This window comes from Microtus pennsylvanicus, chromosome 7, assembly GCF_037038515.1.
Source record: "Microtus pennsylvanicus isolate mMicPen1 chromosome 7, mMicPen1.hap1, whole genome shotgun sequence".
NCBI classification, from domain to species: domain Eukaryota; kingdom Metazoa; phylum Chordata; class Mammalia; order Rodentia; family Cricetidae; genus Microtus; species Microtus pennsylvanicus.
In genome coordinates this window covers 54,404,046-54,416,864 of record NC_134585.1, presented here as the reverse complement: position 1 = coordinate 54,416,864, position 12,819 = coordinate 54,404,046, and the positions used below count along the sequence as shown (strand labels likewise).

The 12,819-nt window shown below is 47.3% G+C and overlaps 1 protein-coding gene across 3 annotated transcripts in view; it reads left to right on the top strand.

The window, feature by feature from the left end:
• The window catches only part of Bicral (BICRA like chromatin remodeling complex associated protein), a 90,858-nt gene that overhangs the window by 56,247 nt on the left and 21,792 nt on the right, over window positions 1-12,819 (top strand). For all 3 annotated transcript variants that reach the window (XM_075980829.1, XM_075980827.1, XM_075980830.1), the window contains one exon: window positions 4,163-5,836. In XM_075980829.1, the coding sequence (XP_075836944.1) occupies window positions 4,163-5,836 (1,674 nt within the window). The remainder of the gene's footprint in view (window positions 1-4,162; window positions 5,837-12,819) is intronic.

The window sequence follows — 12,819 nt, the reverse complement described above, 5'->3', positions numbered from 1 at the left end:
GAATCATTGCCTTCCTAGCGTAAAAGAATCAGTGCCTTGGCCAGCGGTGGTGGCGCAGGCCTTTAATCCCAACACTCGGGAGACAGAGGCAGATGGATCTCTGTGAGTTCAAAGCCAGCATGGTCTTCAGAGCAAGTCCCAGGACAGACTACACAAAGCTACACAGAGAAATCCTGTCTCGAAAATTAGAGAAAAAAAATCATCACCTCTCATTGTAATTTACAGGAGAGGAAAAATCTGTTAATTACGTCAGTGTTTTCTTTGGTTATATAAGTCAGGCTTATATAATAACCAAATTTCTTTTATTATTTTTTTACCAATTTCTTTTTTTAACATTTTTTATGTATGTATGTTGGGGAGGGGTTATACGTGAGCCCATATGTACATGCAGAGATCAGAAGGACACCAACCTTGAATCGGTTCTCTCATTCTGCCATGTGGGTCCCAGGGATCGAACTCAGTTCTTCAGGCGAGGCAGCAGTTCACCCCCAGAACCGTCTCTCTGGGCCTACATTTCAGTTTCCTAAACTTTCAGGCCTCTGAAATGGCCCCGGTGTTGTATATGAAGAAGGCATAGTAGGATGGCAGCTTCAGGACACTTTTTCATTATAATTACTTACAAATAATTTTAACCTGAAGCAAGAAGACAGTGATAACTAACGCTTATTGAGGGTATAGCGTGTGCCTGTCACTGAGGACTTGTATGAACTGCACTGAACGCTCACAGTACCTCCAGGAAGAAGTTTTACCATTGGTTCAGTTTTGTAGGCAAGGAGGCTAAGGCACAGAGAGGTTTTTACTCGGTCTAAAATTGCACAGCTATGAAGTCCATAGCTGGAGCCTATGCTGTTAAGCTCTAGGAGAATTTCGACAGGGTGGGAACTGAGGGGTTTTGCAGCCTGGGGAGCCGGCTCAGTAGGTGAGAGTGCATGCTGTGCCAGAGTAAGGACCTGAGTTCAAATCCCCAGGACCCACAGAAAAAGCCAGACTTGGCTGTAGAAGTGCCAATAACCCCAGTGCTGAGGTTGCTGAGACTTCCTGGTGCCAGCTGGGCTCCAGCTTCAGAGAGAGACTCCCATTCAAGGCAGTGAGGCAGAGGGCACTAGAGCAGGACAGCAGGCATCTTCTGTTGTTCATGCACACCTGGCCCACGTGTCCTTTGTGCTGCACACGCCACGCACACACACAGAAGGGGAGTCACTTTTTACACGCCTCACACACACACAGAAGGGGAATCACTGTTTATACGTCACACACACGTGCAGAAAGGGAGTCACTGTTTACATGCCTCACACACGCACAGAAGGGGAATCACTGTTTACACACCACACACACGTGCAGAAGGGGAGTCACTGTTTAAACTTTATCACCTTGGTCTTTTCCATTCCATTCTTCTGCTCCAGGTGACGGTGTGCTGTGAGACTGCCCATGTCTGTCCTGTGCCACTCCTCGGTCCTGTTCTTCTCAGTAGGAAGCGCAGTGACAGACTGTCTCACAGCGGTCCCTGTAGTCAGCAGACAGGCTTGTTCCATCATCACAGTCTTTCTGTCCCTCATCTAGAGAACCCCGGTGGCATGCAGAGTCGTGGGCATGCCCAGGTCTTCAGGTCTCTTGGGGTATTAGCTGATGCCATCATGCAAGACCCCTTGACCCGCTCTGGTGGCAACAAGGCCTCACAGCTCATGTACTGGAAGACTTGTGACTACGTGACCTTTTGATTTTTCCTGTGGTACTAGGGATTCAATCCAGGACGTCATGTGTGCTAGGCACACGCTCTCCCCACTGAGTTACACCCCAACCCCTCTTTTTGGCTGAGGTTGATTTCATCCTGCGCTCCTGCAGGACCTCAGCAGCTCTCTGCCCTTCGTCTTCTGCATGCTAGAGCCACGGGTGCCAGCCACGCTGCTCCACTTGGGCTTTGATGTTGCTCTCACTTGCTGCCCCCGTGATTTGTGAAGATTCCCTGTGAGGTGGCCCCTAACACCTCATTAGCCAAGGACTCAGAATTGTTAACATTTTGCAAATCAAAATACTTTTTTTTTTATTGTTTGTTTGCTTGTTTGTTTGAGACAGGGTCTCTATTCACAGTCCTGGCTTTCCTGGAACTGGCTATGTCAATCAGGCTGACTTTGAACTCACAGACATCTGCTAGCCTCTGCCTCCCAAGGACTGGGATTAAAGGCGTGCACCATCACACCCAAGAATACTTGTTTTTGATCAAATTATTTTTTTTAATATTTAATTTTTTATTTTATGTGCACATTTGTCTGTGTGAGGGTGTTGGATACCTGGAACTGGAGTTGCAGACAGCTGTGAGCTGCCATGTGGATGCTGGGAATTGAACCCAGGTCCTCTGGAAGAGCAGTCAGGTACTCTTAACCTCTGAGCCATGTCTCCAGCCCGATCAAATTATTTTTTAACTTTCTATTATTAGTAGTATTAGTATTAGTATTATAGTATAGTACACGCAGCAGGGTTACTTCCTAAAGCTGAGGGGTAGCTCAGTGATAGAGCACTTACTTGCCTTCATGCATGAGGCCCTGGGTTCCATCCCCAAAGCAGCAAATTAACATGAATAAATATATTAATTACTGTCTTAACTCTCTGTGTGTATGCATTTCATATTTTTTCTTATTTAAGTGGCTATTCCCTCACAGCTTTTTCCCATCTGTCCCACAGAAGACGACTGGCCATAGTCGGTGTCTTCAGCTTCTCCTCCTGGGTCTGCATTGCAATCTCTATGTAGATTGCTTGTTCCCAGGGGTTCCTTGAGGACAAAACTAACACAAACATACATATCTTGAAAATGACAGCTTTTACTTGAGCTAACTGGGTTTGTTTTTGTTTGTTCATTTGTTTTTAGTTTGAGATAATTTTGCTTACTACTTGAATGTTGATAAGTAAATATTTACAGGAAATGAAGCCAGCACCCATGTCACGTTGAACTAACGTTGGTCTGGTCTGATCTTCTGGGGCTGTGGTGGGTACCTTAGACCGCAAGCAGAGCGACACCAGAGCTGCTCAAGCCCCTTTGCCATCATCATGGGATCTGGGGCTAAGTCCCACTCAGGTCTTAGTCTGGGAATAATCTCAAAAACAAAGTTTCCTGGAACTGCATATAATACCATGAGGTCCTAGGTTCACTCTTTAGCACACCCACACCAAAAAGAAAGCCAGCTGGGTGTAGTGGTGCACTCCTTAAATCCAGCACTTAGGCAGAGGCAGGTGGATGTCTGAGTTCAAGAACAGCCAGGGTGGGCTGGAGAGATGGCTCAGAGGTTAAGAGCACTGACTGCTCTTCCGGAGGTCCTGAGCTCAATTCCCAGCAACCACATGGTGGCTCACAACCATCTGTACTAAGATCTGGCGCCCTCCTCTGGCGTGCAGGCATACATCGAGGCACAATGTTGTATACATAATAAATAAATAAATCTTTTTTTAAAAAAAAAAAAGAACAGCCAGGGCTACACAGAGCAACTCTGTCTTGAAAAAAACCAGAAAAAAAAATAAAAGTAAAAACATTTAAAAAAAATGGAAAGAAAAGTATGATGCCGTAGCTCAGAAACATTAAGGTGATGGCCACGATGTCTTGTTGTTATCTCTGTCCACGCGTCTGCATCTGTTTTTGTTGTGTTTTTGAGGCGAGTCTTACTCTCTATAGTCCTGGCTGACCTGGAACTCACTGATGGGACAGGCTGACCTTGAAGTTTCCTCCAGGGTGCTGGGATTAAAGGCCTGTGCCACCACCAGGTTTTCTTGATGTGTGAGACAGTCTCACAATTTAGCCCCAGTTAGCCTCCCACTTGCTAACATAGTCCAAGCTGACCTCAAATCTTGGCAGTCCTGAGCTTTGGTTCTGAGACTGCAAGTGTGATTTGCCACACCTCATCCTGCTTCTTATATGTTCCCTATAAAATAATCTGTCAAAGCAACGAAGTAAAATAGGAAAGACAGGGCAGGCAGTTTGGAGAGAGTTGGTCTTACAGGAGAACTGCCGGTTCGAGGCCAGCCTAAGACCTGTTTAAAAGTGACAGCAAACGAAAACGTGGTGTACCTTGACCGCCTCTCATTAAGCTGTATTTACATTCATTCCTGCGTGAGATTTGTGTGCTTGCTTCTGAAGGTTCCATGTGTTTTGTGACACATTGCTTCCGCTTTTCAGAACGCTGACCCTAAGTCGTCCCTCAAAGGTGTAAGTGACCAGCTTGGAGAAGGGCCCAGTGATGGACTGCCACTTTCAAGTAGCCTTCAGTTTCTTGAAGATGAACTTGAGTCTTCTCCTCTTCCTGATCTCGGCGAGGACCAACCCTTTGACATTCTTCAGAAGTCCTTGCAGGAGGCAAATATCACTGAGCAGACGCTGGCCCAAGAGGCATACCTGGATGCCAGCGTAGGCTCAAGCCAGCAGTTTGCACAAGCTCAGCTTCATCCTTCTTCATCAGCATCCTTTACTCAGGCTTCTAACGTTTCTAATTACTCAGGTCAGACTCTGCAGCCTATCGGGGTGACACATGTGCCTGTGGGACCGTCGTTTGCAAGCAATACAGTGGGCGTGCAGCATGGCTTCATGCAGCACGTGGGTATCAGCGTGCCCAGCCAGCACTTGCCTAACAGCAGCCAGATCGGCGGCTCTGGGCAAATACAGTTGATCGGGTCATTTGGTAATCAGCCTTCCATGATGACAATTAATAATCTAGATGGCTCACAGATCATATTAAAAGGCAGTGGGCAGCAAACCCCAAGCAATGTGAGCGGAGGACTTCTGGTTCACAGACAGACTCCTAACGGCAACTCGTTGTTTGGGAACTCCACTTCCAGTCCGGTAGCACAGCCTGTCACCGTTCCATTTAACAGCACAAATTTTCAGGCATCTTTACCTGTGCATAACATCATTATTCAAAGGGGTCTCACACCAAATTCAAATAAAGTCCCAATTAATATCCAGCCAAAGCCGATCCAGATGGGTCAGCAGAGTACGTACAATGTGAACAGCCTGGGAATTCAGCAGCACCATGTCCAGCAAGGGGTCTCCTTCGCCTCCGCAAGCTCGCCCCAGGGCTCCGTGGTTGGTCCACACATGTCTGTGAACATTGTCAACCAACAGAACACGAGGAAGCCTGTCACCTCCCAGGCCGTGAGTAGTGCAGGGGGCAGTATCGTCATTCATTCCCCCATGGGCCAGCCTCACACCCCCCAAAGTCAGTTCCTTATACCTACAAGCCTTTCCGTCAGCTCCAACTCGGTACACCACGTCCAGACCATAAACGGGCAACTTCTTCAGACTCAGCCCTCGCAGCTCATCTCTGGCCAAGTGGCCTCCGAGCATGTCATGTTGAATAGGAGTTCTTCTAACATGCTCAGGACCAACCAACCGTACTCTGGACAGATGCTTAACAACCAGAACACTGCCGTGCAGCTGGTGTCTGGGCAGACTTTTGCCACCTCTGGCAGTCCTGTGATCGTCAATCATGCGTCCCCTCAGATGGCCGGAGGGCAGATGCCCTTGCAGCGGTCCTCGCCAACTGTATTGCACCTGTCCCCAGGGCAGAGCAGCGCTTCCCAAGGAAGACCAGGCTTTCCCGCCATGCCCTCGGTGACCAGCATGGCAGGGTCTACCCGGTTCCCTGCTGTCAGCTCGGCCAGCACTGCGCATCCCAGTCTTGGGTCCACAGTGCAGTCTGGGACATCAGGATCAAACTTTACGGGAGACCAGCTGACACAACAAAACAGGACTTCGGTACCCGTCAGTGTGCCCCATCGTCTTCCCGTCTCTTCTTCCAAACCTACCAGCACTTTCAGCAACACACCGGGAGCTCAGCCGCAGTTCTTCTGTCAGGTTAGTGTCTGCCACAGCATGGAGACAGAAAAACAGAATTCTGTCGTATTCACTCAAGTGCTGCTTCACCTTAGGTGAAATTTACCTATTAACTTCAGTTTTACAGTTTATGGTTGATTGATTGTTCATGTTCACCTTTTTTCATTTTTCGAGACAGGGTTTCTCTGTAGCTTTGGAGCCTGTCCTGGAGCTAGCTCTTGTAGACCAGGCTGGTCTCGAACTCACAGAGATCCACCTGCCTCTGCTTCCCGAGTGCTAGGATTAAAGGCGTGCGCCACCACTGCCCGGATATTGAGATAGGGGCAGCGGGCCGCTTTTTGCCATCTGGCTAGCTTTATCTGAAATAATTATATAGAAATTGTATTTTTTTAAAATATTGTTTGGCCCATTAGTTTTAGCCTCTTATTGGCTAGCTTTTATATATTGATCTAATCCACTTTTAATAATCTGTGTAGCCCATGAGGTGGCGTACCAGGGAAGATCTTAATCTGCATCTGTCTGGAGTGGGAGAATCATGGCGATTTTGATTCGGCTTTTTTCTCCCAGCATTCTGTTTTTTTTTTCTCTGCCTACCTAAGGGTTGGCCTATCAAATGGGCCTAGGCAGTTCCTTTATTAATAAGAAATCATTCACATACCATTTCAAAATGTTGTCGGCGTAATAACCAGGCTAGCTTAATATGAAACAGCAAATTTTAATGAAGGAATAGCTTACAACACCAGGGATCCAGTGATGAGCAGGAGATACAAAAAAAAAGAGAGCAGAGGGGCTCATGCCGCCAGATTTATATGTAAACATTAGCCCGAGGCGAACATGCCCCCCATTGGGTGGAGTTTCCCCCACACCTGGCTGTTTTTCCTTCTTAAGGAGAGTCTCCCAGCCAGTGGGGCATTGCAGTATAGAGTGAAGACCCTAGGATCCTGGGGTTTGGGGCCAGTGAGATGGGTCAGCCTGACAACCACAGCATAGAAGGAGAGAACTGCCTCGCAAAGTCACCCCCTGATGTTGACACACAGTGCTGACTTACCATCTGTTGCTGAGATGACACCAGGACCAAAGGCAGCCTGAGGAGGAAACAGTTTATTCAGCTCACCTTTCCCTGTCATGTCCATCCCTGAGGGAAGTCAGTGTTATAATTCAAAGCAGAAACCTGGAAACTGGAATCAGTGCAGAGGCCATGGAGGAATGCTGCTTATTGGCGTGCTCCCCATGGCCCACTCAGCTTCCTCCATCCCTCCTTCCCTTCCTTTCTTTCTTTTTATTTTTTCTTTCTTTCTTTGTTTGTTTGTTTGTTTTGAGACATGGTTTCACTACATAGCTCTTGCTGTCCTGGAACTGACTATGGAGACCAGGCTGGCCTCAAACTCATAGAGATCCACTTGCTTCTGCCACCAGGGTTCTGGGATTAAAGGTTTTTTAGCTAGTTTCCTATATGCCCAGAACCACATGCCCAGGGATGGCATCCCCCACAGTGGGCTGGGCCCTTCTACATAATTTAACAATTAAGAAAATGTCCCACAGATATGCCATAGGCATCTGACAGAGGCAGTTCCTCAAGTGAGGCGCCCACTTCCCAGATGACTCCAGCTTGTGTTGAGTTGACATAAAAGTACTACAAGGATGCACTTGTATACACACACACATGTATAAACATACAAATAAATGCACTTGTACACACATGTATAAACACATGCAAATAAATGCACTTGTACACACACATACATAAACATACAAATAAATGCACTTGTACACACACATATATAAACATACAAATAAATGCACTTGTACACACATGTATAAACACATACAAATAAATGCACTTGTACACACACATATATAAACATACAAATAAATGCACTTGTACACACACATATATAAACATACAAATAAATGCACTTGTACACACACATATATAAACATACAAATAAATGCACTTGTACACACACATAAACACACAAATAAATGCGGTATGTGTATTTTTCAATTCTTGAATTTGAATCTAGACTTTATGAGATGTATGACATGCAGCCAGTAGAGTCATGCTGCAGACTTCGTTTTCGTGAGTGAAATGGGATAATTATAAATTCGCCATACCATGGAGTTACTGGGAGACAAGCGGTATCTTCCCCGAGCACTGTCCTGAGACTCCCAGTGATCCCATCAGATTATGAATCCATCAAGGGTTAATCCATTGGGCAGAGCAGAACCTTCAGGATCATCAGCTGGCAACCACGCCATCACTGTATGAACGTTTCAGCTGGATGAACGTGGTTGCTGCTTGTGAGCCACCTGGACGCTCAGGGACTCTGTCTCTCAGAAATGGTCACTGGCCCTGCCTGGAGGGAGGCATGGGGGTGGTCAGGAGCACTCTCCTTTGACCGGTACCTGAGCCTGCACAGTTGGTAAAGCCATACAGAGATTGTTCCTGAAACACTTTGATGTGATCCTCAGCTCTTGTCCTCTCTTTAGCAGGCTTTTTACCTTTCTTCTCCTCCTCATTTCCTCAGTCAGACACAAAACTCAGTGAGAGTGCGCTTTACCTGGCTCAGTTCCTGGGTTCCTGCCTCAGCACAGCAACTGTAGAGCATGCTCACATGATCATCACAGCAGGCCCTCCTCCCACCCACACACCCACCCCCATCACATCTCCACAGCCTTCTCTACCTGCAAAAGGTTCTGGAATGTACATTTCTATATTAGTATATTCAGTGTCAATCTTTTAAATGTACAGATACCGATCTGTATATCTCAGGTGTACAAATCCATACACAGGCACACACAGAGTTTAAAATCATAAAAATAAGAGCTGGGGAGATGGCTCAACAGTTAAGAACACTGACTGCTTTTGCAAAGGACTGGAGTTCAGTTCCCAACACCTGCCTGGCAGCTCCCAGGTCGGGAAAGAAGCCTGGTCATGCAGGCTGTGTTCACAGTTGGTCCCACTTCTCAGCAACACCCCTGATAGTGAAGGGAGGGAAAACCATTTCATTGTGGTGTGTGTAGTCTAAGACAGTGGCTCATCTCACTGCATGCTTTAAAACCTACAAGAGTCTCATGTCTTCGCTGCTGGTGTTTGTACCTGTTTGTTTCTTATCATTCATTTATCTTGGGATGTGGGACACACATAAGTTACCATAAGTTACAGAGCACCCGTGGAGTTCAAGGGAAAACTGTGGGAGTCTCCCCCTTACCCACTGGGGCTCAGGCTTGGCAGCAAGTACCTTAACTGGCTGAGCCATCTCACCAACTCTGGTTTTTATTAGATGTATTTATTCCTGTGAGAGAGAGAGAGAGGGAGAGAGAGAGAGAGAGAGAGAGAGAGAGAGAGAGAGAGAGAGAGAGAGTGTGTGTGTGTGTGTCGGGGGCAGTCAGAGGACAGTTTGCAGGAGTCAGTTCTCTCCTTCCACCATATGAATTCTGGGAATTCAGTTCGGGTCATCGAGTCCTGGTAGGCAAGCCCCTTCAGCTGCCGAGTCATTTATTTATGTGTGTGGTGTTTGCCTCTGTGACTGTGCACCACAGACATGGCTGGTGCCCAGTGAGGCCACAAGAGGATATTGGCATCTGGAATTGGAGTCACATATGGTCATGAGCCACCATGTGGGTGCTAGGAACCAGACCCTGGTCTTCTGCGAGAGCAGTAAAAGCTCTTAAGTATTGAGCCATCTCTCCAGCGTCAAGCAGAACTTTCTTGCTGAGCCCGTGTTTTGTGTTAAGACAGAGGCTCACATGGTAGCCTAGACTGGCCTGAAATTTTCTATGTAACTCAGACTGGCCTTAGATTTGAGCAGTCCTGTTTCTGCCTCCTAAGTACTGGAGTACTGGGATTATAGGCATAGGCCACCACGTCCCTCCCCAATCGTTCTTTGTCCTTGTGTTTTGGAAAGCTATGAAACAGTTTTTTTGTGTATGTGTGTGATTGTGTGTGCGTGCGTGTGTGTGTGAAGAGGGGGCAAGACAGGGTTTCAGTGTGTAGCAGCCCTATCTGTCCTGGAACTTGCTTTTTTGTTTTTTTTGTTTTGTTTTTTTTTTTTTTGGTTTTTTGAGACAGGGTTTCTCTGTGGTTTTGGAGCTTGGAGCCTGTCCTGGAACTAGCTCTTGTAGATCAGGCTGGTCTCGAACTCACAGAGATCCGCCTACCTCTGCCTCCCGAGTGCTGGGATTAAAGGCGTGCGCCACCACCACCGCCCGGCTGAGACAGGGTTTCTCTGTAGCTTTGGAGCCTGTCCTGGAACTGGTTCTTGCAGAACATGCTGGCCTCAAACTCACAGAGATCCTCCTGTCTCTGTCTCCCGAGTACTGGGATTAAAGGCATGCACCACCACCACTCGGCCCTGGAACTTGCTTTATGGACCAGGCTGACCTAGAACTCACAGAGTTCTTGAATGCCCACTGCCCAGCAGAGGCAGTGTTTTTAATGGCCCTGGGTTTGGATTGCTATGAGTAAACTCGGGGTACATTTTCAGAGTTGTCAGATGCCGGGTGCTCCCAACTCTTAGTGTGATTGGTCCTGTCCCTCGTACCGTGAACTCTGAACACTGGGTGTTCACTACGTTCCCCCATTGTGTTTCCTTCTTCTGGGTGTGGTGGTGCACGCTGTGATCAGTACTTGGCAGATGGAGACAGGAGGATCTATCAGGAGTTCAAAACTAGCCGTGGCTACATAGTGAGCTTGAGGCCACCCACCCTCGGCTACCCCAGATCCTGATTTTCACAAAACAGAAATACTCGAGACTCTGAAGATACACAGGTTCTGTTCAGATTGTCTCCACTAGCCTGAGCTGCCAGAGGCAGTTCCTGACTTACAACAGTTTCCCCAGGTGGTTCAGTGTACCCAGCGTCCCTAGTACCCATCCCTAGCTGCCCCGCACTGACGAGTGATTGTACTCTGGGTGGTTTCCCGTCTCCTCTGGTGGTGTTTTACACAGTGGGCACAGACGCTGGTGCTGCTGCCGCCTTTATCTCAGGCTCACCCAGATCCTGCTGATGGTTCCCTCCACGTTGTCTGCCATGCCTTCTGCCGTATGTCCTTCATGATTAGAGTGCTCTTCAACTTCTGACAAAACACTCCTTTCTTGTTCTTGTTCGTTGTTTGCTTCCTCTGCCCCTTCCCTGGAATCAGCACTTTGTTTTCTGTGAGAGAAGGTCTCACGTAGCCCAGGCTGACTTCAAACTTGTATGTAGTACGGTCAAGATAGCCCTGAGTTCCTGATCCTCCTCCAAGCCCTGCTTCCCAAGTGCTGGGCTTATAAACTGGTATCTCCATACCGGACTGGATTTTTTTTTTTTAAAGGAGAATCCTAACCCGATGGAGACAGTGTAGCTAAAAACCGACATCTGGAGCTGGGAGTAGATGCAGCGGCAGAGTGCTTGTCAAGCGGGCTGGAGTTCTGGGCTTGGTGACCAGCACTGTGCACACATATGGCATAGTTGATACTTTGGTTGCGGGAGTGTGGTAGACATGTGTGTGCATGCGTGTGGAGAGGTGGAGTGTAGCTTGGTTGTACATGCCTGCCTAGCCTGCAGAAGGCCCTTGGTTCCATCTCCAGCCCCGCCGAGCAAACTGAGCAGTGTGTATGTTCACGCTGCTGGTGTTCTCTGAGCTGGGAAATGGCGGCTGTGCACATGTAAGGATAAGTCAGCTCCATTCCCTGTAGCTGCACATGGATTTCTCTGTTTGTATCATGGGAAAGTTTGTATGTATACTTTTCAGGTCTAGCCCACAAGGCCGCCATCTTTTCCAGGCTTTCATTCCGTTCCTATTAGCCAGAATCCCAGTGCCACAGTGCATTGATTGTTCAACCCCGGCATTTACAGAAACCAATCTTATAGTTACTCACCGTGTTCTCACCATTGTGAAGACAAGCGTGCTCGTTAGACCTGATGCTGGTCTACTTAACAGTGCACGTCAGCCATGCACACACAGTGGGACCCCACTCAAGATACGGAAATCATTTGGTTTGCCCCATCCCCTTGGTGTTGAAGTACAATTTAGTTTACTTGTTTCTGCTTGTATCTCATTGCTGGCCACAGTGGGCACTGCACAGACAGAGACCTGGGTACTTCCTAAAACCCCCGAGATTCACACCTTCCCTTTCTCACTCAGAGTGAGGTTCCGACAGCGTGTCCTTTGTTTTTAGGCTGTTGTATGTTTGTTTCTTCATTTGTTTTAGGATTTTTATATGTGCCTCAGTGTTTTGTCTGCATGTGTGTCTGTACACTGTATATGTGCCTGGTGCCCTCAGTGGCCAGAAGATGGCTCCAGATCCCCTGCAACTAGGGTTACAAATGGGCGTGAGTCACTACGTGGGTGCTGGGAATCAAACCAGTATCCTCTTGAAGGATGCCAGTGTTCTTAACTGCTGAGCCTTATCTCCAGCCGTGTTTTAAAGTTCTTTGTTTTTGTTTTTGAGACAAGATCTCACTATATCCAGGGCTGGTCTGAAACTTGCCCTGGTCCTCCTCCCTCAGCTTCCTAAGCCTGAGGTTGTAAGTGTGTAAGTGTGTACCTCGGGCCCTGCTCTTCCTTCACTAGCAAAAACGTTTGCTAAGAATCCCAAATATCAATTGTACAGAAAGGGGTTGGACATTTTGAAATAATATGTAGCCATTCAAATGTTTCTAGAATTATGATGGGGTAAACATATCTTTAATTCCAGCATTCTCAAGGCAGAGGCAGGCAGATCTTAGACTACTTAGTGAATTCCAGGTCAGCCAGGCTTCCTAGTAAGACCCTGTGTCAAAATAAAATAAGATAAAAATTTTAAGAAATAAAGTGGTTTCCAAAAGTTTCAGAGAAAGCTGATAATTTTCAGTGAAAATGTTTGTATGAATGTAGACTCTTTAGACAGTATGATGAGCTAGAAACAGAGTCCCCTCCTGCTGATGAAGCCGGTGGTGGGACTGAAGTCAGCCTCATCCCCTCTCAGCTCTAGGAACTTGTCCCCTCATCCCAGAAGTGGTGATGTCTGGGAGCGGCTATT